Raw genomic sequence first — 25,160 nt, 5'->3', positions numbered from 1 at the left:
CTTCCCACTTGACAGAGGAGTCCGTTGGTCTCCGTCAAGCACTGGACAGCCGGGCCCACAGACAAAGGAACCTTTTGGCAGAGGAGCAGGCAGCCCTTCGGAGGTGGCATTTGGCATGACCTTTGGCGGGATGGCGGGAGGGGAGCAGGGGCCACTTCCCTGAATAGGCATCATTTTCACCTGCCCATTAATTCTGTGACTCCAAGGGGGGGGGGAAGAGACTCCTCCCCCTTGCCTCTTTGCAGCAACATTTCAATAGCAGCAAAGGTCACTGCCCCCCCCCCATCACAACCGACTCCCAGAACATGGGCTGGAGACCTGAGTGGCATTTCTTTGGGGCAGGGGTTGCTAGGCGACTGCATGCCTCTCCCTCTCAGGCATCTGACCAGCAGGTTAGAGATAATGAGGTGGGGGCCCAAAGAGACACAAGAGGGTTTTTGTCCTGGAGGGGTGGGAGGCGGAGCCCAGCTGCAGGCCGGTTTCGTGGCTGGCCTGTCCTTTTCAGCCCCTGCTGCTTCCCCCCTGGGACTGTGAGCAGCCTACCTGCCTCCAAGCATCCTGCACCTTGCTGGCCTTTCCCAGGATGGTAAGGAGCTGGGCACCGTCTCTGCCCTGGCTGCCCAAATTCAGCACCTGGGGCTGCTGCAAGGGAGGTGGCAGAACAATGCTGGGCAGGGCGGGGGTCAGAGAATCCGCATGCCAAAAAGGTGCTCTGGGACTGCCCTGGAGCAACACACTGGACATGATGGGGTTGCCAACTCTAGCTTGGGATATTTCTGGAGGTTTGGGTTGGGAGGGGGGTCATTGTGCCCTCGAAAGCGAATCCCTGCGGCAGGGAGATAAATCTAAATTCTGGGAAATCTCCCGGCCCAACCTGGAGGCTGGCAACCCCATGCAGAAGCAAATATTTTGTCAGATAAGAGTTCTGGGGCTTTGGGTCACCCTTTCCCCAACTGCAACATACAACATCTCCTCTTCCAGCAGCTTTCGGGTGCAGCAGAGGGGAGGAAGAGAGAGACTTGACTGTTGCTTTGCTTTACAGAATCTTCCATCGGCTCCGCACTTTGTTGTGGATTTCCCAGCTCCTCCGACTCAGGCTCAAAACCAGGAGCTCGGCCCGATAGAGTCGAAGGGCAGAGAGAAGTTATGGGGACCTGAAGGGCCAGGTAAGGGATCTGATGGGTCGGGGAGCCACTTCAAGGGGGGTCCTGGAATTACAGCTGATCTGCAGATGACAGAACTCTGCTCCCCTGAGGAAATGGCTGCTGGAGAGGGTGGGCTCAAGAGCACTTGCTGAGCGCCCTCCCCTATCCAACCCCCCCCCTCCCCAGGCCCCACCCCCCAAAGCTCCAGGAATTTCCTAAATCAGAGTCAGCAGACCCAAAATTGGTTCCGTAGAAATGGAGGAAAGAAATGCAACATCCAAGATGAGTCTTGCTTTACTTTTGTTCACTGTTCTCCCATTTCTTTCCCCTGCGCAGCGTTGCCAGGCCTACTGGTCAGGGCGGGGGTCCCCTGCTTGCAGGAAGCCCCTCCATCCTGAACCTCCTCCTCAGTACAGAAGAACTGCACTTTTTAGCACAACGTGCTGAAGGCACACGGATGCTGGTACTTGGGGGGGGGGGGCTTTGTGGCTTGAAGCAAATTCTACCATACATCAGCACATTGGAAAGCTCCCAGAGAAGGGCCCCTCCCCCTGGCAGCCCGACCCCAACATCCTGCTTCTTCCTTGTGCAAACCAGAGTCCCCCTTTCAGGGACCTGGGCTGAATCGCGGAGGGCGACCATGGCCCCTGCCTGACTAGACTGATCCACCTCTCCTTTTGCACCCAGGGCCTTCCGAAACAAAGCATGGAAGCCCCTGCAGAGTCCAGAGGGGCCTTTTGCTCCTTGCAGCCTTCGGATTGCTGACTGCAACTGCAGTGGGGGGCTGGTTCCTAGGTAAGGGTCCTGCAGCCATGGACATGGCATGTGTGTGTGTGTGTGTGTGTGGGTGTGTGTGTGCGCACTACATTGCTGTGAGCACTTGCCAGGGGCATCTCCTTGAATGGGATCTCTCTGTCTTTGCCTTCACCTGGGAGCTGCTCACTGGCCACACTCTGCCAGAATGGGAGGCAGCCAGATGGCCCCCACTTCATCTCTTGAAGGTGGCTGGATTTCCCCCCACACACACACACACACACACCATTCTTTTTCCCCCACAGTGAAGCAATTGCGGAAGCCCCTCCCCCTCCCAGAGACACCCCCCCTCCACCACCCAGGGGCACTTCTAACCAGGTGCAGAGAAGATGTTATGGAAGAGGAGGAGGAAGGCGAGCGAGGGGACCCCTTTGGCATGGCTGGCAGCAAGAAAGGTTCGGATCCGTGGTCTCCCCTTTCCCTCTCCCCCTGCGATGCCTCTCTCTGCTTGCCTGGGGGGGTCTTTGTTCCCCACTGGTTGTGTCTCCCCAAATTCAGGGCCTTCAGCTCAATAAAGCCGTCTCCCAGCGGTGGGTTGTGGGGAGGGGTCACCGTCAGTGGTGATGGTGGAAAAGGCCATGGGGGGAGGTCAGGTCGCAGGCAACTTTGGGTGACCCCCGAGAGTTTGCAAGGCAAGAGAGGAGAAGAGGCATTGCCTGCCTCTGCCAAGCCACCCTGGCCTTCCTTGGTACTCTCCCATTTGAGTGCCAACCACTGGCAGAGTTTAAATATGCAAAGGAGAGTATAGCACTGGCTGCTCAACAGATGGATCGCTTTATTGAGCAGAGAACCCACTGGGGAAAGGAGAGCGTGTCCTAGCAGTCTGGCTGACCGACTGTTGTTCTCCAGGGAAGGTGGAGGGTGAGAAGGCTCATTGCAAGGGAGGGGCCCGGGCTCAGCGGAAGAGCTTCTGCTTTGCGTGCAGGAAATCTCAGCTTCAGTCCCCGGCCTTCATCTCCAGCTGACAGGACAAGGCAGAAGGTGCCGGCCTGCGTGGACGACACTGACTTTGACAGGACAACAGTCTGAATCAGTAGGAAATGGCTTCATGTGTACGTGGCAGCCAAAAGATCTGGTGCCGGAAGCAATTTTGGGAAGAGGCTCTTTCCCATTTAACTGGAAAGACCGGGGATTGAACCTGGGACCTTCTGCATGCAAAGTAAGCGCTCTCCATGAAGGAGCCCCAGCCACTCCCCTAATCAGCACCTGGGGACGACCACCCAATGGTTCACAGAGAGGCCCCAAAGGAAGTCCCAGGCAATGGATACAGTGCAAGCTTGGAACGCCTTGGCCATCTCATTTCCCTTCTGTAGCCACCTCTTAATATATTCATAAAAGGGGGGGGGGGACCAGGAGAAGGAACTGCAAAGAAAACAGACTTCCTGGAAGGTTCTCCAAAATGGCTCAGGAGCAAGGTGACCCAGGCTGCCTGCAGCCGCTGAAGCAAAACAGGAATGAGCCTTTTGGTGGAGTTTTTAACCCAAAGGCTTCAGTGTCTTTCAGAGTGAACAGAGAGACCTTCCTGTTGGAAGTGCAGGTTGGGGGGAGGCCCAGCTGGTTTCCGGTCTGCCACGACAGCTGGGACGTCACGCTGGGGATGTGGATCTGCCGGCAGCTGGGCCGGGCCAGGTGAGGCGTCCCTTCCGACAGGAGGCCCAGGCACTGCGCACACCTGGTGGTGGTTCCCCAAGAACTTCAGCAGTGCAAACCCGAGCATTGCAGGGTTCAGGGTTCGAGTTTCTATCCCTGATGATTCTTGAGGCTGCTGGAAGGGTTTCAAGAACTGCTGGGGGTTTAGTAGGAGTGTTAGGCCTGGGGAAGCCTTAGCAACGTGGTTAGGAAAGGCCATGGGATGGGAGTCCAAATACTGGGAGTGTGGATGAAGCCAGAAGCAGGTCTGGGGAGCAGGTTCGAGGCTTAAGGGACAGTCAGGGGAACAGGGCTAGTGGGGGGGGGGGAGGCTGTGCAAGACTCACTCTCCTGCCCCATTTCCTTGGGCGGGAGTCCTCTTGACCACTGTCTGCCATTCCCCCAGGCTCACCCACCACAAAGGTGTGAACCTGACTGATGTCAAGGGGAAGAACGCCCAGGAATTTGCTCACCTTCTGCCAAACTGGAATGGGACTGTTGAGGATATGCTACAGATCAGGTGGGTGGAATCTTAGAATCTTCCAGTGGTAGGGGCAGGGGCTCATGGGAATTGTAGTCCATGGACATCTGGAGGACCACAGGTTGACTATCCCTGCTCTAGAGTCTCCCGCCCTTTGGCTTCAGTGGATGATCCTGGGCTCTATTATTATGGGAGAAGATTTTTGTTATTGTTAAAGGGGAGTTAGAAATCTCATAGGGCAGTCAGATTGTACGCTCTGATAAGTAAATGGAACCTCCATGTCCAGAGACAGTGTACCTCTGAATGCTGCTAGCTGGGAAACGGACGATGACAAAGGCAGAGAATCTCTGACTTACACTAGTATGATTATTCCTTAAAGCAATTCCTCAGCCAGCTGATTGCCAGAAATATTTTATTTGTTCATTTATTATTTATTTATGGTTCCCCTCCCTCCCAGGGACTCAAGAGGGATTATGTAGAGTGAGTCAGTGCAATCAGCAAAATTGGATATCCAATAACTGATGCATTAGGATATCAGAAGGCTGGAACTGCAAGAACGAACAGGAATATAGGACAAGTATTAATGTGAAATAATAAGTAGTACAGAAATTGCATCATAGGATGCTGCTTACAATATGCTACAGGAAGGAAGGAAGGAAGGAAGGAAGGAAGGAAGGAAGGAAGGAAGGAAGGAAGGAAGGAAGGAAGGAAGGAAGGAAGGAAGGAAGGAAGGAAGGAAGGAAGGAAAGCTGATTTGTGGTCTCTGTGTTGTTGTTGTTTTCCCTTTAGGAACCAATGCCCTTCGGGACGAATTGTGGCCCTGAAATGTTCTGGTAGGAGCCCCATCTTGGTGCTGTCCCCATCTACTCTTCTTTGGCTCCTGCTGGGCCTCGCAAGGGATCTTACTTTAAAGGGCCAGACCTCTAGACATGAGACCTGCTGCTGACCCCCCCCCCCCCGGCTGCCTATCTATCATGAAGTCCAGGGCAACGCAAAGTCCAACCCTCCCCCCTGCCAGTGGTGGTGGGGGGGGGGGACCCAGCAGCCCTATTCAGAGGTGACTTCCATGGCCTGCCTCTGCAGAGTGACCCTAGATGTCCAAGGAAATAAGAGCTGAGTTCCGCCAAGGCCGTGGGGGCCAGGGTGGGCCCTTCACTTACGCCTGCCTCCTCCTCCGCAAGATCAAGACTTGCTCTCATCTTCCCCCAGACTGCGGCCTCTCTGAGGGACCCACTTTGGGCCCCTGGCCCTGGCACGTCCACCTCCGCCTCAGCCCCGAGCAGGTCTGCGCAGGATCGGTGCTGTCACCAGAATGGGTTGTTACTGCCGCTCCCTGCGTGCAAAGGTCAGTGGGGCAAGGCCTCCAAGCCCAGGGGAGAGGAGTGGCCAAGGAGCCTCCGCTGCATTCTCCGGTGGGCCTTCTCTGAGGCAGCCGGTCCCTTCGTGGTAGGGTTGCCATCTCCAGGTTGGGAAATTCCTGGGGGTTCCTGGGAAGGGCCCGGTTCCAAGAGGGGAAGGACCTCCAGAGCAGCCACACACACACACACACACACACCCCACCCCCAGGGGAACTGATCTCTGATGTTTGGTGATGAGTGATTATTCTGGGACATCTCCAGGCACCACCTGGAAGCGGACCACCTTACTTAGCAGGGACCAGACTGCATCCACAGCAGCTGCCATCAGCGGACAGAGCGGTGGGCTTTGGGGCCTCTCTGAACGCCAAGGAGGCAGGATGGCGGTTTAGGGTCACTTGCAGAGAAGAGAAGGGGAAAGAGAGGTCACGACTGACCTGCATGCAAATGATTGAGGGGGTGCCTGTGAGGCTGGAGAGGGCTTCACCCTGCCAGGTGCTCAGCTGGAGAAGCCAGGCTGGCCAACTCTGGGGGGCTCAGCAGGGATGTCGTGGGGGGCACCTTCAAGGGCAGACCCCCACTTACGAGAGGCAGGCCAGGCCAACCAAGCAAGTGCTTCCACTTCCTGAATGGGGAGGGGGGTGGAGGCCATGGCCGGTCTAGGGCGGCCAGCCTCCAGGTGGGACCTGGGCATCCCCAGAATCCCAGCACATATCCAGACTACAGAGATCAGTTCCCCTGGAGGAAATGGAAGCTTTGGCGGATAGACTCTAGGCCAGGAGTGGGCAAACTGTGGCCCTCCAGACATCCATGGACTACAATCCCCATGAGCCCCTGCCAGCTGGCAGAGTCTCATGGGAATTGTAGTCCATGGACATCCGGAGGGCCACAGTTTGCCCACCCCTGCTCTAGGCCAATGTGCCCCACTGAGCTCCCTGCCCTCCCAAGGCTCCAATCCCAAATCTCTAGGAATTCTCCAACCTGCATCCAGCAACCCTACCCCCCCCCCTCATCCCCTGCCTGTAGCCAGGGGGGACCTGGAAACCTAGGCTAGCTTCCCCACACACACACGCCCCCAAGCCAACCCCGACTGAATTCCCTTGGTAGCCAAGGGCCCTGAGGACTGCAGCTGCTTCTCTAATCCCAGGCAAGTGGGCAACGGCAAGCTTGTGGCCCATGTTGGGGTCCTGGACGAGGGGCCCGTTGGCATAGAGAAGATCTTTCTCCACCCCCGCTATGGTGCCCAGAGCCAGGATGGTGGCCTTGCCATGCTGAAGCTGAAGGAGCCCTTGAATTTCTCAGGTGAGAGAGGAGGGTGCTGGGAGGAGGAGTCCAAGTTAAGCCCCACCCCACAAGGTGCCTCCAGGAAAGTGATTTCTGGGTAAATGCAGGTGCAGGAGTGTGCAGAACAGATCATGTGCAACTTAGAGACACGACGCACAGGGGAGATGCTCCTCTGTATGCCCAATTTCTCCCCTCCCTGTTTCTTTGAAGTTTGGTGAACATTTAGACTGAACAGAGACAATCCATCTGGAAATGTATCTGTACACAAATCTCCATTAACTGCCACAAACAGCTCAAAAATCGTGGAAAGTTCATGCTGGCTGACCTGCCACGAATTTCACTTTGTGAACCACGAACCGGCCAACATTCATCACAAACTTTAGTCCATGAGCTGCAGATATTAATTCCTTACTGCAGATATTAATTCATCAAAACTTTCACACTGTTGGCACAACTGGAAAACAAACTGGAAAATGTACAAGAGTAACCGGCGAAGACCTTTGGGCTTACCTGTTATTCTTATGCTCAGGGTCTTGTTGTGCATAAACGGCCTTCGAGTCGCAGCCACGTTATCACAACCCTACAGGGTGTACAAGGCAAGAGACATTCAGGGGTGGTTTGCAGCTCTGGACTTCCACAGTGGTCTCCCATCCCAGGACTAACCAGAACCAACCCTGCTTAGCTTCCAAGATCTTCTGTGGCTGGCCTCGTCCAGGCTCTCCAGGTCAGGAACGTACAAGAAATAAAACTGAAAGGGATGTTTACCAATCAGCAGTCACACACAGATCTTTCCACCAAGGAGGGTTGCACTGATAGCTCTGTCTATCCTAAGTGCTGTTTACATCAAGCATCAGCTTTTTTTTTGCGGGGGGGGGGGAGTTGTCTTTGATCTTTATCAAGCAGGTCCTCTTGGCTTGGTACCCTGTTCTCTGCCAGGCTGGGGACAATCCTAAACAAGTAGCTAGGCCAAGCTGGCAGCTCTGGCTCTTGGCATGTGTACTTTGTATCTTTGCACTAAGGCTCCTGGCACAAAGCTGGCCTCTGGAAGGCGGCCCTTGAAGGCGTTCTTGCGTCAGACGTTCAGCAGGCCGGGGCCAAAGGACACAGACGGAATCACCTTCTTTCTCTTCTCTCCCCTGCCCCTCCTCAGAGACCACCCAGGCCATCTGCTTGCCCAGGTACCAGCAGCCCATCCCCACAGGCAGCACCTGCTGGATCCCAGGGCGGAACTTCACTTGGCCAGGAAATGGTAAGCTCTGCCAGGACACCAAGGGCAGAGCACATAAGACCCGTCTGGCACTCCAGGAGCCGGCATGGCACAGTGGCTGAGAGCGGCGAACTCTGACTGGGAGAGCTGGGTTCTTGATTCCCAAGTCCTCCTCCAAGCACAGTCAGATGGGTGACCTTGGGCTAGTCACCGTTCTCCCAGAGCTCTCTCACCCCCACCCACCTCACAGGGTGTCTGTTGTGGGGAGAGGAAGGGAAAGCTGCTTGAGAGAGCTCTGGGAGAACTGGGACTGGCCCAAAGTCCCTGCTTTGGGAGAGGGGGGAATAAAAGATCAGTTCTTAATCCAATTTTGTCCCCCAAGTCCCTGGTTCCGTCTCATTTCTCCACTATTGAACAGAATCCACCATTCCCCCCCGGCTCCGTTTTCTTTCCCCTTGCACCCCCCCCCCGGAAAATAAACAGATCTATGTTTGGACAATTTAGGTCCATCAGTCAGCCATACAGGGTGAACCATTTGTATAACTAGCGCAAGGAATCCAGGGATCACGAGCAGGATACAAACAGACCGACACGGCCAATCGCAAACAGCCGAGAGCCCAAGTGGTTGACCAAGGCGCAGGGCCACAGAGTTCCCCAATCTGGTTCCCCCCCCCCCCGAACCCCGTCCCCGTCCCCTGGCCACCCTCAGCCTGCAGTTCCTGAACAAACACGAGCACAGTCGAGCCACCTGTGGCTCGGAAGACCAGATGTCCAGAGGACCCTGCTTAACCGCAGGCATGGCTCCTCACAGTCCAGGCCCCAGCACCCACGCCCTGGCCTTGAGGGCTGCTCCCCACCACGTCACTTGACTCCAGCCTAGGAGAGAACGCAGCTGCTTATCTTCCAGCCCGAGCAGATGAGGCGCCTGAGAAAGTGCCAGCGACGGGGATCAGGACCCAGACATGCAACGGCTCCTGCGCGCCTGCAGGTGAGCTCACTGCCCAGGTGCTATGTGCCACCTACCAGGATGAAAGCATGGACGCCTGCCAGGTAAAAAGTGGCAGGGAAAGGGATAAAGAAGAGATGGCAACGCTGCAGGGCAGATGCTCACGGTGCCCATCTTTCCCCAGAGGAATGGTGCCAGACCACTAATTTGCCAGCAGGAACAAACATGGCACTTGGTTGGAATGGGGAGCTCTAGGTGTGCTGAGCCCAACCGCCCTGGGACTTTCACCCAGGTGACACCGTTCCTGGACTGGATCCATCAAGTCATGCAGGTGAGTGGGGAAGGGGAGAACTCATGGGCCAACAAGGCACAGACAAGTCATGGCAAGAGATGTTCAGAGGCGGCCGGCCATCACCTGCCTCTGCATGGCGACCCTGGACTTCCTCAGCGGTCTCCCACCCAAGAGCTCACCAGGGCCGACCCTGCTTAGCTTGCGAGATCTGATGAGGTCAGGCTAGCCTGGGCCAGCCAGGTCAGTGGGGCCTTGAACAGACAGCTGGTAGAAAGTGCCTGATCCTCACACCCAATATCCGCCCCAGATTTTCAAATACCCTGCTCTGGAAAGGAAAGACCGGCAAGTCCGGAAGCATTTCCATGTGTCATTTCCAAGGGCACAATGAATGGAGACCCTTCAGCTCTTGGGCCCTTGGGTGGGTCAACGCTTCTGGTCACGTCAGCCCAGCGGCTTTAAAGGCTCACCTTTGCTTCTTTGCCCAGCAGCAGCAGGACGAGTAGGAAGAGGCAACCTGGGGGAAGCTGTGCTGCTGCCTTCCAGAGCTATTAAGGGCAATCCCGGGCAGACAGCCTCTCCAAGGGAGCACCCCCACACGGCTGAGTCTGGGGCCTGGAACCATGAAGACGCTGGAGCTCCAAGAAGGGACGCCGCCACCCTCAGCCCCGTCTGAGGAACCCCGTTCCCCTGCTGCATCTCTTCTTGTCCCACAGCCTGCATGGTGTGCAAATAATCCGAGAGGGGGGCCAACTGCAATTGGTCGTCCTTTTGTCTGCTCAATAAAGTTGCAAACCCAGAGGAGATGTTCACAGCTTGTTGCAATTAGTCAGCTTTAACCATTTTGCTCATTAGCAAAGGACCAGCTGTGACAGACCTCCTGACCATGACTTTCCAGTCCCCCAGGGAAAGGTGGGGGCTTCATCCTTTTAGCAGGAGGTTTTCCTGAGGTTTGGCTCGCCCCACAGGCACAGTCTCCTTCTGCTCAAGGAGCACGCAGCCAGCCTGGGCAGAGGGGATTGGTTTGTGACCTACCCGGCTTCAAGACCAGGTGGGGGTCGGGAGAGGAACCTTGCTCTCTGCTACCTCTCCCTTCCCATCAGCCGCGTTGGGGAAACTGCCGGTTTCCCCCTTGTAAATGTCGTGCAGACCCCGATTTAGCCCCCAGGGCTCCTCTTTCGGAGGAGGATGTTGCTCCTGGGGACCTTTTTGCACTCAGGTCCTGTGATCATCAGGCTTACAGTTCAGGTCATTTCCTCCGCGGGGGGGGGGGGGGGTGAGAGAAGCTTCCTCAATCAAAACACTCTTTGGGCAACTGACCAGCAGGGGGGAATAGTACTCTTAAGGCGCTGACAAAACTGATCCTGCCTAGATCAGGGGTGGGGGTGAGCACTGGAATTTGGGCGAGAAGAAATGCCCGCTTCTTACCACCCACCCACCCCTCGTTCTGAGCTGGCAGGGGCAGGGGCATGGTAGGAAACGGGGCGGGGGAGGGGGCGCTTTAGAGCAGTGTGACATGAGCCCCACCTGCTGGCCGATGCTGTGATCTGCATCTCCTTTCACCATTTGGGGCTCTCCTTGACTTTAGGTGGGAGTCTGATGGCACCTTTAAGACCAGCAAAGTTTTATTTAAGGCATGGGCAAGTTTCCATGGCAGCCAGCCCAGTGCTCTAACCACGACCCCAGAGAAGGCCCCGTCGTGCCCCGGGAGAAGCCGCCTGAAATGCTGGCCACGGCCTCTCCACAGTGCCCATGAGGGCGGGGCAGGGAGGGGGGCAGACCCAGTGCCAAGACAGCCCCCTTCCTTGGGAGACTCAGAGCAGACAGGCACAGTCTCACACTGAGGCTCCGGCGGGCCGGAAGGGGAGGCTGGTGGAGAGAGCGGGAAGGGCATTCAAGGGGCTCCTGTAGCTCAGCTGCAGCCAAACCTTAGTCAGGTTCCTCCAGGTGCAGGAAGAGGTGAAGAGGAAGGAGGCAGGACATGCTGGGAGGGGCACCCAAAGGCTTCCCGGCTGTGAACTCCTTCTGAAGTCGCCGTCTCCGTCCCTCCCATCCAGTCCAGTCTGTGTCCAACCTGCCATCAGGAAAGCCTCACCTGAGTTTGGCCTCGCCCCTCCACTCAAAGTTTGCCAGAGCTCCTGGCTGTCATTCTTGATCTATTCTTTTAACCTTTGGCCCAAGCCTTGGTCCCCCACAGGCCGTTTCACCTTCCACTGAACCAGACCCCAGGCTGAAGGCTTTTGTGTCATCTGCTCCCTGCTCCTTTTATCAGGTGATGCCGGGAATAGAACCCGGGACCTTCAGCACCCTGAACAAACGCTCTATCATTGAACCTCTGCAAATCGACTGTGAAAAAGCCCAGCCTGTTTTCTGCTGTTTAAAAAGAAGGATCCTGTCTCCCAGAGACATTTAACTTGGTCATTCCCTGATGCTCGCAAAGGTCAGTTGGGGCTAGCGGACAGCTGCTGGGCCCCAACTCTGAGGGGTACAAACGAATAACCCCGGCAAAAATGAAATCTCCAGCGTGCCATCAGGTCTGGTCATGGGACTGTTTTGTCTCTGCAGTGAGGCCCAGTGCTCTCTGCAAGGGTTTAGGAGGTGGAAAAATGGGTCCTCCAAACAGAAATGGGATGCAAAAGAGGAGGCTGAACCCCCTGGGATGACTGATGTTTATCCCTCTGCTTCAGGGAAGTGGGACGTGCCTGTGCCCCCCCCCCCCAGTCTGCAGGCCAAGAAAGCTCCTGAACAGCACAGGGGGGACCTACAGGATGGGGGGCGGGAGAAGTCAGCAGAAATGACCCCACCTTTCTGCAAACAGACAGGCTGTTTGGTCAGATGACCTGAGCACGGGCACACAGACTGCTGCACACAGAGGGCTAATAAAGCCGAACGCGGGGGGGGGGGAGGGGGCAGGGCGCCAGGGAGACAGAATGGGGGGGGGGGGTTGTTTTCCTTTTCAGGCTCTTGAGATTCTCAAGGAACACGGAAATCCTTAAGAAATCCTACTGTACACATAACACGCAAACCCGCATCATGGGAAACTCAAAGCAGCCCAGCTTGACATGCCAAAATACATTGGCTGGGAACGGGAGGCCCACGGCCAGGCCTGGAAGGGGAAGCCCCTGCCCCAGCGGGGGGTGGAAAGTCACTGGAGGGAAGCAGCTGCGGGAGCCAAGGAGCCATCAGGCACAGGGGCCACTGCCCCCCCTTTGCGTCCTCACTCGGGTTACTCTCCTTAATCCCTTAGAAGCTGCTGGAGACACAGACTGTGAGCGGCAGAAGAGCTTCATCAGGCTACTTAATACGGGGCATGGTGAGGACTGAACCTGGGAGATCCAGCATGCCAAGCGGGGGGGGGGGGTCTGCCACTGAGCCACAGCCCCTTCCTGGACGATGTTCAGGAAAACCAGCCCACACGCAGCTGGGGCAGGGTAAGCAGGCTCCATCCTCCTGGGACTCACCTGTGAGTATTTACTTGCCCTCTCACAAGGTGACATTAACATTAGATGGAAATCCAAGAGGAAGTTTCACCTCCAACTTATAAATGAAAGCCCGGAACAAGGAAATACTAATAAAACCCTGTCCCGACATAGATCAACACGGCGCCAGGCCCGAGATTCCATGGGAAGATGAACGTCCACAATGCCCCACTGTTACAACCTTGGTGTCTGCCCACTCTGCCCTCCACTCTCCCTTATCAGATGTTGCAGTAGGAGAGGAGCAAATGCTTTAGGGAAAAGGTGGCCACACTGTGGTTCTCCAGCTGTCCATGGACACAAGCCCATTGCCACATGCTCCTGGGAATTAGAATCATAGTGGAAGGGACCTCCTGAGCCATCTAGTCCAGCCCCTGCACTATGCAGGACACTCAGAACCCTCTCGCTCCCCCACTGTCACCCGCCATCCCCTTGATCCTCCTTGAATTGTAACCCTGGACTTTGGGAGAACCAGAGTTTGGCCACCACTGCCTTAGGGGAAGGGCCACTCGCAGGCTTAGATAAAGGTAAAGGTAAAGGTATCCCCTGTGCAAGCACCGAGTCATGTCTGACCCTTGGGGTGACGCCCTCTAGCGTTTTCATGGCAGACTCAATACGGGGTGGTTTGCCAGTGCCTTCCCCAGTCATGACCGTTTACCCCCCAGCAAGCTGGGTACTCATTTTACCGACCTCGGAAGGATGGAAGGCTGAGTCAACCTTGAGCCGGCTGCTGGGATTGAACTCCCAACCTTATGGGCAGACAGCTTCAGACAGCATATCGCTGCCTTACCACTCTGCGCCACAAGAGGCTCCTATATGGTAATGGTAAATGGTAATGACTGGGGAAGGCACTGGCAAACCACCCCGTATTGAGTCTGCCATGAAAACGCTAAGAGGGCGTCACCCCAAGGGTCAGACATGACTCGGTGCTTGCACAGGGGATACCTTTACCTTTACCTTTAGGCTTAGATAGATACGTTTTATTGCGGTTATAGACCAGCAGGCTTAGTGCTAGGCCTGACTGAGGCAGAGAAACTGGCACGAGCATGTGTGTGTTAACAGGCCCCCTTGGAGGCAGCGGCTCACCCCGCCCAAGCCTCAAGCACCCTCAGACGCATGCCAAGAAATGTCAAGGAAGGCCCCGCAAGGCCCGCTCTGGAGCCACACTCCCCAACAGCCCTGCCCCCTTTTACCAGTTGAAAGAGACATTTATGTTTTTAAAAAAAACACTACCAAACACCCCTTTTCTTTCTCTTTTCTGGGCCTCATTTATACATCGGGCTGTTCTTCATGTGCCTTATCAGACCATAACCCTGAACCGGTTCAGTTCATGGCCACTTACACCAGGGAGAGTCAACCTGTGGTCCTCCAGATGTTCATGGACTACAATTCCCAGCTCTTGGGAATTGTAGTCCATGAACATCTGGAGGACCACAGGTTGATTACCCCTGACTTATACTATTTGCTTACCGGACTGAGCCTCGTGACCTCTCACCAGCCGGTTATGTGCCAACGCTAATGGTCCCCTCCAGGGTTGCCAACAAGCCTGGAGAAAAATGTCCTGTCCCATCCAAAGAGCTTTAAATGTGGAGGAAGAGGCAAGAGAAGCCTTTGAGGGCCTGGGCAGAAGCATCGCCTGGAATTTGCTGCAGATCAAATTGATGCTGAGGAGCAGGCTGAGGGGCCAGTTGGGGAGCCAGCGACCCTGCACTCCTCCTTCCCCCCCCCCCCGGCACTGAGAATGTATGCCCGAAAGGCTCACGTCTGTCATTCACACCAACCGCCAAGCGCCCCCCCCCCCCCCGATGACACCCCAGCAGGGCTTCTTCTTCCACGTCCACAGAAAGAACAGCCCTGCAGCCGCCTTCTCCTGAATGAGGCCATCAAAGGCAAGGCAGCAGGTCTCCTGGCTCAAGCACAGGCCTTCCACTCACCGGCCACCTGGCTCTTTGCACTGGGCGGCTGGAGTGTGAATCGGGACCCTCCAGGGGCTCCACCCTGGTGCCGCAGGCCTCGGGACACCTATGTGCAGAAGCGGGAGGTGGCTTGTGAAGGTTCTCAGGGAATTAAATATCGTTAACCCTTTAAGGTGCCAAATGACTTTTGTTTTTATTATATAAAAAGTCCCAAAGACAAGTTTTCCCTGATAACAAAACAGAGCTCATCCCACATTTGGTAAACAAAGGGTGTGTGGCGGGGGGGGGGAGGCGGGGGGAGGAGGGGCCGTCCAAAGCAACAGGTTAAAGCTGAGAGGGTCCAGCAGCTGCGCCCCCCCTGGACGACAAGGGCAACAAAGCTGCTGCCTGGAAGCTGCTGGTAAACTCTGACCGTTTGGCACTTTAGGAGACTTCAGAAGGCCACCCAGGGGGGGGGGGGGGCTTCAAGTCTCAGGGGGGCTCTGGAAGCCACTTGCAAGAGAGAGAGAGAGAGAGAGAGAGAGGTGAGGTACAGAATGCAAAGGGTGCATCCCTCAAAAGATGCTGCATAGAGGCTTGTCTATCAGGACCCGCAACCAGGGGGAGCCTGAGCCCCCCCCCCCCCGGCAAAGGGCGTGTCACAACTCTCGGGGCTCAAAGCCCTCCTGAGCCCCAAACCATATCCCCAAAGCAGGAAACGAAAGCATTGGGATGCCCATAAATTAAAACAGGTGTTAAAATGCGACAAGTCAGATTGCAAATGGACAAAGACTCTGCATTCTCAGGCACCAACTGGGGGAGGTGCACAGGGGTTGCAGTCACCACAATACACCAGGAACTGCATTAGAAGATGGTCCCCCCCTTTCTTTGGGTCTCCAGGCAGTTCCTGCAAGCAAAGTCAGAAGAGGTCTTCAAGTGTGTGTGTGTGAGTGTGTGTGTGTGTGGAGGGGAGGGGGGTGTCAAATCCAACATGGGGCCTGTGGCCCAGGTTGACAGCTGTGCTTCCCGGAAGACGTTTTCTGGTATGGAAGTGACCCTGAAGCTACTTGATCTTTGCCAGGACCGCCGCTCTCCGCTCGGTGTTCTGGAACAAGGCTCGGATTAGATTCTTCACCTCGCTCGGGGAAAATTCGGCCGCAAGGGGTCCTTTGCCGTCTGCCCACCTAGGGCGCAAAACAGAGAAGGGTTAACATTCCCAAACAGGCGGGGGGGGGGGCTGGGCAAGCCCTTGCTTAAGAGGGAAGCACCGGAAAGGGTGTGTGTGGGGGGGGGGGGGGGGTGTCGTCATAATTTCTCGCCCGGTGTGCCCTTGTGAACCCTCTCACACTGTATGCACCTCAGGAAGAGAACATGCCTGGAATAAAACTCTGTTGCTCTTAACGGTGCCTGACTGGACTCTAACTTTGTTCTGCTGCTCCAGACCCACACAAAGCGCTCTGATCCTGTTCGGCCACCCTGAGCGGCCGGCCAGCCACACTCACCGGTCCGCGATCTCTTGGAGACTGGCCTGCAGCACCAGCATGATCTCCTGGAAGGCCCTCCACTTGGGCACGCAGAGCGGGGCCTCTTCTTGGAAGGGTCTGTTCTGCTGCCCTTCTTCGGGCAGGGGCACAAACACCCGGGGCCCCTCCGCCACCAGAATCTGGCACAGCGCGTGCAGCCGGTCTGCGTTCTCGGCAGAGATGTCCTGCAACGGGAGGCAGAATGAGCAGGTTCTCTGGAAGCCCAGGGGACTGCAGGGAGCCAGAGGCTGGGTAGGAGTGCGGGCAGGCAGTGTCACAGGGAGGCCCTGTGGGCCCCTAAGCCTGGCATTTAACCGTTATGGTTCCTCGAAGGATTCCCCCTCCCCTTTGCGGGAGGCTGTGCCTGGGACTTCCAGCGTGGCAAGCAGCTGCCTGACCCCTGACCCACAGCCCCCTCCCCAGGGAGCCACTCGGGGCTCACCTCCAGCAGGAGGATCCTGCGGATGATCTCTGCCAGGGCGGTGTTCAGCAGGGTCCCCATGGCCTTGCAGTACACCTTCACGGGGAGGATGCCCTGCCAGACCATGCCCAGCCTCTTCAACTGATGCAGCACCTGGGGAGGAAGAGCAGTGCCAGCAGTGAGGCATGGCCGCCCAGTTGCCTTGCGAGATCTCTTTACAGAGGCACACAAGAGCCCACACGCAAGGCCGGGGACTCTGGGGCAAACAGCCGGTTTCCTCCCCCCCCCCCCCCAATGCTCACCTGTCGCACAGCTTTGTTAGCCGCAGCGTAGCTGTCCTCGTCATCGATGGTTGAGAAATCTCTGGCGCTCGACAGTCTCTCCAGGAGTTCTCCCTTCTGCCCTCGCATCTGGGCAAGGAAACATTCAGCACCTGGGGGGGGGTGGGGGGGGCAGAGAGAGAACAAGGATGCCCTGGGAGTTCTCCAAGATCCACAGTACCCAGGTGAGAATTTCTGACCTACTCCAGATATCACTGCAGAAATGCAACCCCCCCCCCCACACACACACACACACCGCGGAAAGGGTTTTCACCAGCTCCAAGGCCCCACGCTAGATGACCCCCAGGCAAGCGGGGCCCCAGACTCACCGAGCCTCCGGAAGACCGGCACCAAATCGACGAAGGTGGCCGTCCCGTTGCAGAGGAGGCCGCCAAGACGCCCCTGAAGCTGGTGGCCCAGGGTCAAGAGTTGGTGGGCGATGTACATGCAGTTGTTGTGATGGATGGCAGCCAGCTGGGGAAGCTTCTGCAGTTTCTCCCTGGACAGGAGAGAGGAAGAGGAGAGCGGCCATTTGGGAGGTCTCGGCTTTCCACGGCATGACAGGAAGCCAGAGATTTGAGTGCAGTCACACCTACGAGACCCACAAGATTTCCTGGGGGACAAGCATTCAGGAGTCTAGCCCCCCTTCGTCAGACACCGACAGCTTGAAGGCAAACGCTGACTCTCAAAAGCTCAGACCCGGAGAAATCTTGCTGGTCTCTAAGGCGAGACTGGATTCGAATCAGGCTCTTCTACCGCCGATCAACACGGCGACTCTCTGAAACCACCCCTGACTGGAAACATGAAGTTCACGTTTCAAATTTCACCTCGGCAATGTATTGACCAAAGGACTTAGGCAAGTCCCTCTTCCCCAAAATATTTTGCCCAGCTCCTGCATCACACAGGAGGGCCTGGGGCAGCTGAAGCACACGAGGGGAGAATCCCGAGCACAGCCTAGCAGGGCTCCACTCACTTGTGGTACATCGGCACGACGTCCCAGAACAGGTAGAAGATGTTCCGCACCAAGTAGAAGAGCTGGGCGCTGCTGCAGGAGGGAAGCAGAGAGAAGTCGGCGGGAATTCACCGGCTGCACGTAATCCCGTGTCTTCTGCAAGGCACAGGGGAGATCGCCAATGCCTTCCTGCCCAGACGGTCTGCCCTGGGGCCCCCCGAGGTTCTAGCCCGTTGCTCGGCCCACTCTGCCTTCTCATCCTCTAGAACTCTGCCGCCCCGAGCAAGCAGCCTTTTCACCCATCCCCCGCCATGATCCCAACTCCCCGATGGCCTTACTACTGATCGGTGCTGGCCGAGGCCTCCTTCAGCGTGTGGCAAGCCAGTGCCACCAGGTCCCGTACAGATTCGCTGATGCAGCATGTGGGGAAGGAGAGGGTGTGGGGGCTGAGCCGGGCTTTGGCCTCCAGGTCCCCCCCTGGGAGAGGAAGTCCCTTGGAGGGCACCAGCACGCCGGAGTCATCGCTCTCAGCAGAGTCAGGCAGTTGTGGCAGAGCTACCGAGGACTCAGGGGTGACCTGATAGGGGAAAGGAAACGGAAGTTGTTGCCCTACTTAGGTACATGCAGACTGGCACCTGAGTGACAAATTCCAGAGGGGAAGAGAAAGAACGCTCTTTGGCATAACAAAGATGGCCAAGTCTTTCTGGCCGAAGCTTCCGAGGAGTCTAGAACATGTAGCAGCTGTGTTGTGCCCCCCCACACACACACACCTTCTGGAATGGGCCACTCAAAGAGACCCCGAAGGCAACAAGGAGTTGTCTAAGAGGGATTTTCTGTGCAGGCAACATAAAATAAACCACAAAGCTTCTGGGATGCATGATGAGGGACTGTGGCCTAGACAGAAGGGTCTCGCTGGCTGCAAACAGGATGCAACTCTGCCCGTTTGGCCTCACTGAGGAGGTCATGTCAAGATTCCTGCTTTTTTTCGGTTCTCTTTTTAGATTTCCTGCTCAGCTTACTGTGGTGGTTTCTCAAAGTGGGCAGTACCTTCCCCCCTAGGAGAAGGATCCAGGGGGGCGGGGAGGAATCTGGGGGGCTACTTTTGCCACCCAGAGATTGGACATCTCCTAGCCTCGAAAATGAAACGCTGTGTCCCAAAACAGTCCAAGAGCGGAAACAAAAACATTCTTTGGGTTAAAAGAGGAGGGTGAGAACAGCCTGGGGATTTGCGCCTCTGATGGGGGGGGGGGCATGTTCTGCCGCTCGCCTACCTTGACCGTGTTGTGTATTTCCGCCATCATCAATTGTCTTGCTGCCACTATCACGTCCTGGCACTTCTTGTCAGCAAAATGGCGGTTGACGTTCCGGGCGTAGGTCAGCAGGTCAGTGGAGCCCTCCCTGAGAAAACGCATGTTCTTCAGGGCTTCCTCAAACTGCTCTGTGGCCTCAATCACCTGGAGGGGCAGAGACACTCAGGTAAGTGGTGCTACTGATGGTGAGGGGGAGGAGCGGATGGCTCAGAGGGGCTGGGGGTGCCCCTACCCTTTGGGTCTGGGATGCACACTTTAAAAGCAAGGTAGGAGTCTCTCATCCACTTGAACACAAACAGGTGAAGCTGCTTTTTAGGAATCAGACCTTTGATTTGTCAAGGTCAGCACTGTCCACTCAGACTGGCCAGGGCTCTCCCGGGTCTCAGGCAGAAGAGGTCTTTCGTACCAGATCCCTTGAAACTGGAGATGCCGGGGACTGAACTTGGGACCTTCTGCATGCAAAAAGCAACCAAGGATTCTTTTCCCAGGACCCTCAAAGGCTTGGCTGTGCCCTAATGCAGCGTCTGGAACTTCCGGATAGCAGGAATCACCGCACCAGACGGGGGCAAAAGTTCCCCCTGCGACAGCCCCAACTGCACCCTGACGTGGATCTGACCACACCAAGCGCAGAGTGATTCGGGGAGGGGCTGCTGCACTCACCTCAATGTACTGCCCCAGTTTGCTGCTGCTGTTTGGAATAGAATGCACCAAGCAGTGGTCCGTGAGGCAGCTGGAGAGCTCCTTCCAAATCGCCTCGCCCAGCACCTCCGCCAAGACGGGCCCCACCTCGCTCTCGTCCTCCGCACAGGGGTCGAGGGGACCAGCTGGGGCACACAGAACAGGCCCGTGACTCAGAAGGCTCAGCCTCAGAGACCCTGGACCTCTCTGATGCAGGCCTGCAGGAGGGAGCCCACCGCCCTCCCCCTGCTGATAACCCCACCCCCACCCCATCTTTGGCAGTCGGAGGCACTGTCTGTCCCCTCCCGGCCAGGCGGCTCCCTGTGAGAACCCTGCAGGGCATCTTGCTTGCTAGTCACTCTCATGACCCACCCCAGACCAGCCCCCCAGAGAGCCTGGCGCTCCGTACCCAACAGGTGCTTGTGGAGAACCTCGAGCACCAGCCGGAGCTTCAGGAAGACCTCCACGGGGGACGGGGGGCCCTGCGGCGTGCCCACGGACTCCAGCCGCAGTGTGACACCCTCAGACTGCCCTTCCAGCACGGGCTGCAGCGATGGGTGACAGACCAAGGGCTTGAGGATGTAGTTCAGCAGGAGCTGGCCTGGCACAAGGGGGGGGGGGAGGGGGAGGACACAGCAGTCAGCACCCAGGGGCAAGAGGGCCACTGCCCTCGGGGGGCTGGCCTGGCCCCCTCCCCTCAGGCTTCACGTATTTATTTGAAACATTCCGTAGCTGCCTGCTTTACCCTCTGACTAAAGCAACGATGACAGAGAACAGCTCAGAGGCTGCCATTTAGCAACTCCAATTGGGACTGCCCATAAACAAAAGCTGAGCTAGTCAAACGCAGCCCAAAGGAAAGTGCTTTCCACCGCTTGTCGAAGATCGAAGGCTGCAGTTGCACTGACTGGGCAGCCAGAGCTGATTCTCAGGTGCAAACAGGGGAGAGGGGCAATGCCAGCAGACGCCCAGCGAGCAGCAAGAAGGGCCCCACCCACCACCCTTAGAGGGGATCAAGGAAACCCCGACAGCAGGGCGAGGCATTGCTCTGCAGAAAATGGGGCAGATTCAGAGCTTTGCCGAAAATCTGCCGCATCCCCACCCTTGAGAAACTGCCACGGAGACAGAACATGACTTACCAAAGACTTTAAACCTGTAGTGGAGCTCCCCCAAGACTGCAAGCCCCTGCAGCACCGATGTAGCCGTTGGGCTGATCCCCACGTCCTCCGCCCCGGTGAGCACTCGGTGCAGCTGCAGCTCCGTCTGCAAGGTCGACTCCAGGCTGCCAGGCTCTAAGCAACAAGAGGCACAGACCAGTTCCTGTCAGAGGCGCATCCAAGAAGGGAGGCTTTTGAGACAGCTAAGTGTGTGATCCAGAAGTGGGCGCAGTTGGAAATTAATAATATAATAATAAATTTTTGAGTGGTTAAGAGTAGCGGCTTCTAATCTGAAGAAGCAGGCTTGATTCTCCACTTCGCCTCCACATGAAGCCTGCTGGGTGACCTTGGGCCAGTCCCAGTTCTCTCAGAGCTCTCTCAGCCCCACCTACCGCACAGGGTATCTGTTGTGGGAAGAGGGTGTTTGTGAGCTGTTCTGGGACTCCCTTGGGAAGTGAAAAATGAGATATATAACCCCCAGCTCCTTGTCTTTTAGGTGCTTCTTGATCCAAAGCTCCCAGGAAAAAATGCTTCTGTTGTCAGTTGCCCCTCTACAACCTGCTTTAAAGTTGCTCATTTTCTCTTTTCAGCAGTCCAGCAAGAAACGCCCCCCAATCCAACCATTTTATTGGCACCAAAAACAAAGTCCAGCAATTTGTCCGAGGCAACGAAACAACAGGGGTTTCTACCGAGCCCAGCTCTCCAGCCACAACCACCCACAGCATGAAAACACAGAACGTTTCTGCAAAGAAATCTCACGCATCACAATTCCTGAAAGGCTTTTCCCTCTTTTGTGCTTCCTGACTTTTCCAAGGGGATCTGCTGTTTGGTGGGACAGCCACAAAACCCAAGTGCCACTCACTGGCCAGTCTTGTCCACTCGGACAGGAAGCGAAAATAAAGTCTCCGCAGCTATCTGTGGACTAAGGCCTCAATCCTGCCAAGACCCATGGGCCAGAACCAACGGTACAAATATGGAGCATCTGCAAGACTACCTTTGCCACTAGGAAATGGAAACTCCCACCCTGCCCTCAAAGCTGGACACACCAGACCCCGAACCTTTTGACGGAGGAAGCGTCCACTGAGCCAGCTGCTGCCACACCTCTCCCAAAACGCTGAGGAGGTTCTCAGTTTGAGTCACGAGTTCAATGTGCAAAGCTCTCAGAATCTTCAGCTCAAAGCCCCGACGAGACTCCATCAGCTTCAGACACCTCTGAGCCTGAAAGAAAGACAGGCCCCAAAGGCTTAGTGGGAGGCTGTACTCCAAAGTGAGTGGCTAAGGGCAACAGAGAACAGAGTTCGATTCACCTGGGTGACCTTAGGCCAGTCTCAGTTCTTCCAGAGCTCTCTTAGCCTCACCTACCTTACAGGGTATCTGTTACGGGGAGAGGAGGGGTAGGTGATCATAAGCCACTCTGCGACTCCTTTGGGTAGTAAAAAGCAGGCTACCAAATCCCAGCTTTTCTTCTTTCTCCCTCACTGGGGATCTTCCAGCAGATACTGGATAATCATGCAATGATTATTTATTTCCTCCACCTTGCTCCCTGACAGCTACCCCAAGCAGCTTGTTTGATCATTACAACAATCCTGTGAGGTAGGCTTAGGTGATTTAAAGGACTGCATCCTTCCATCTTGCCCTAGGCAGCCATCGGTTGGCTCCTCCACCACTCAGGGTGGCCCGTCTGGCCCTGGCCAGACCCCTGAACTTTTCTGTGGTGGTTCCAACTCTGTGCAAGGGGCTCCCTGGAGAGGGAGAGGGGCTCCCTCCTGGGCGATGTTCAAGAGGCGTTGCGAGGCCTGCCTGTGTGTCAGGAGCTTTCCAGGGAGCCGGATTGAACAGGCACCTTTTAAGGAAGGAAGGGATTTGGGCTTGCTATTTGATCTCTGGTTTTAGCTGGGTATGTCTCGACGCCTATTGTAAGCTGCCCTGAACAAACAGGAAATGTGGGATATTAATGCTTGAATAAATACATACAACATGAGAGGTTGTGACTGGTCCAAGATCTCCCAGCCAGCTTCCCCAGCAAAGCAGAGGCTGAAACGTGGGTCACCCAGACCCTAGTCCGAGGCTCTAACCACTGCAGCCCACCAGTGAGGAATGCTCTGAATTCTGCACCAAGCCAGGGCTGGGCTGAATGGCCCCTTCCAACTGTAGGCCTCTTTCCAAGGAACCTGGACTTACCTTTTTCAAGTGGCGCGCTGCGGGGACATACCTCTTCTCGGACAACATGGCACTGGACTGCTTCAGGGCAGAATCAAACTTTTTGAAGAAAAAGGAACAAGTATTACAGACAAAGGCAAGGGGGATTTCTCTCAAAGTGTGCTGAGAGCATGAAGGAAAGGGGGGTAGGGGGAGAGGTGAACGCCCCTCTCTTTCACCTCTTGCAGCTGCTTCAGCACACACAGGATCAGGGTGTCCCTCTCCAGCTGTTGCTTCAGCTCCGTAAATTCTGCAATGGCCACATTCAGGTCTTGCCGCACCTGCGGAAGAGTCACAAATCCAAACATGAGTTTCAAAGCATAAGGGTAGCCCCTTCCTTTCCCCACAAGAAACACCCTGTGAGGGAGATGGGGCTGAGAGAGCTCTGAGAGAACTGGGACTGGCCTAAGGTCACCCAGCAGGCTTCATGCAGAGGAGTGGGGAATCAAACCCCGTTCTCCAGATTAGAGACTGCCACACTTAACCATGAGACCAAGCTGGCTCTCAACAGAAAGCTGCCCACCCACTTCCAACTGGCGAGGGTGGAATGTCCCATCAAGCTGCAGGCAACTTAGGCTGCCCTGGAGGGTATTTCAAGGCCAGATACCAATCACAAAGAGTGTTCCCTTTCTTTTACGTTCAAGGTTTTCCAGTTATTTCATCTCAATGTTTAAAAAATAATGTATAGCCATGTTGGTCCGTCCGTAGCAGCAGAAAAGAACGAGAGTGCAGGAGCACCATACAGAATTAACAAAAATTGTGGCAGGGGAAGAGCTTTTGGGAGTCACTGCTCAGAAGTAGGCAGTGGACTCCTGTTCTTTTCTATAGCGAATTATGTGAAGCAGACTCTGCATGGCTAGCATTTTTCAAAGCAAAACAAACCTTTTGTTGGCAAAGAAACAAACAGTCAAAACAAGAACAGCCGCGTGTTGTGAGGGATGGCTGCCATGGGACAAACCCCGTTTTTGAAAGTCTCATGATTTCCAAAGGCCAGCATTTTACTAGGGCCGCTGGGTGCAGGTGCTCTGGTAACCTGTCTCAAGCGTCAAACTCATTTCACGCCTACAAAGGAAGCGTCACCTCTGTTTCGATCATAGACTTCAACTGATCAACGCTACTGGACAACTCCGCGATGTCTTTCTCCAGCTCTCTGGCATTCTGCATGCTGGGCAGGAACTCCACGTACCGTTCGCTGATCATGCGGCAAACCTCGCCCTGGAAGGACAGGCAGGGAGTCAACTCCAAGCCCACTGGAGGCCACCACACAAGGGCCTCCAAAGGCTGGTCCCAGCAGAGCCCCATGGGAAGGCCGTGTGAGCACACACTGAGCCCTTCTCCCCCCAAATCCCCCAGAGAAAGGGCGCAGCAGGCCCGTTTCAGGGACAGGTCTGAGAATATTCAGGTTCAGAATCAGCTCCAGCCGGGGGGGGGGGGGGGGGGGGGGAGTGCAGGAACTTTGCACCTGCTCAGAAACACCGTACAGCTCAGCCCTAAGCATCTCTGCCAGGTTGTCAACCTCCAGGGGCAGCCTGGAAATCTACTGGAATAACAATGGATTGCCGGGCAACAGGTCAGTTGACCTGGAGAAAATGGTTGGTCTGCAGGTGGACTTTATGGCAGGACATTCAGATAAGCATCCTCCCCACCCCAGGCTCCGCCTCCAAACCTCCAGGGATGTCCCGACCGGGAGTTGGCAACCCCCTTCTCAGGACAGTGGTTTGCGCATGCCCAGGGGCGCGGCTGCAGGAGGAGGGCGGGCGAAGGGAGAAGGGGGTGTGGCGCGCGCAAGCCCCGCCCCCAGCCACCTTGAGCTCCTCCACCCGGGCGGACAGGCGGGAGAGGCGCCGGCCGAGGCCCTCCTTCTCCAGGCGCCCCGAGGAGCCCTGCGCGGCGGCCAGCGCGGCCGCCACCAGCGACGAGCCCGGCGCTTCGCCCTCCGCCATGGCCCTCCGTCCGGCCGCCCGTTTGCCGCTGTCGCCGCCTCAGCCGCGCAAGGCACCGCGGGAAGACGAGGCCCGCCTGGCGTTGACCGCGCACTACCCTTCCCAGCGGGCAGGGTCGGTGACGTCACCCGTACTTCCGC

General features: G+C 56.2%; 2 protein-coding genes across 2 annotated transcripts; one reads left to right on the top strand and one right to left on the bottom strand.

The window, feature by feature from the left end:
* The first annotated feature begins 491 nt into the window (after positions 1-491).
* Positions 492-9,717, top strand: TMPRSS5 (transmembrane serine protease 5). The gene is made up of 13 exons (XM_077306387.1): positions 492-586; positions 1,043-1,166; positions 1,833-1,940; positions 2,204-2,353; positions 3,452-3,587; positions 3,994-4,107; positions 4,858-4,901; positions 5,278-5,413; positions 6,571-6,725; positions 7,858-7,956; positions 8,822-8,964; positions 9,045-9,191; positions 9,638-9,717. Exons 1-13 carry the CDS (start codon positions 584-586, stop codon positions 9,653-9,655), a joined length of 1,377 nt encoding a protein of 458 aa, XP_077162502.1. The 5' UTR covers positions 492-583; the 3' UTR covers positions 9,656-9,717.
* Positions 9,718-14,715: 4,998 nt separating this feature from the next.
* ZW10 (zw10 kinetochore protein) lies at positions 14,716-25,146 on the bottom strand. The gene is made up of 16 exons (XM_077306528.1): positions 24,883-25,146; positions 24,158-24,292; positions 23,257-23,358; positions 23,060-23,137; positions 21,937-22,096; positions 20,861-21,013; positions 20,134-20,325; positions 19,707-19,870; positions 19,008-19,190; positions 18,075-18,313; positions 17,758-17,829; positions 17,114-17,283; positions 16,767-16,897; positions 16,486-16,617; positions 16,023-16,228; positions 14,716-15,704 (listed from the first exon to the last, which is right to left on the bottom strand). Exons 1-16 carry the CDS (start codon positions 25,018-25,020, stop codon positions 15,584-15,586), a joined length of 2,376 nt encoding a protein of 791 aa, XP_077162643.1. The 5' UTR covers positions 25,021-25,146; the 3' UTR covers positions 14,716-15,583.
* Positions 25,147-25,160: the final 14 nt, after the last annotated feature.

Source organism: Paroedura picta, chromosome 12, assembly GCF_049243985.1.
Source record: "Paroedura picta isolate Pp20150507F chromosome 12, Ppicta_v3.0, whole genome shotgun sequence".
Classification (NCBI taxonomy): domain Eukaryota; kingdom Metazoa; phylum Chordata; class Lepidosauria; order Squamata; family Gekkonidae; genus Paroedura; species Paroedura picta.
The sequence above is the reverse complement of the archived record's forward strand: the minus strand, read 5'-3'. Positions and strand labels throughout refer to the sequence as shown.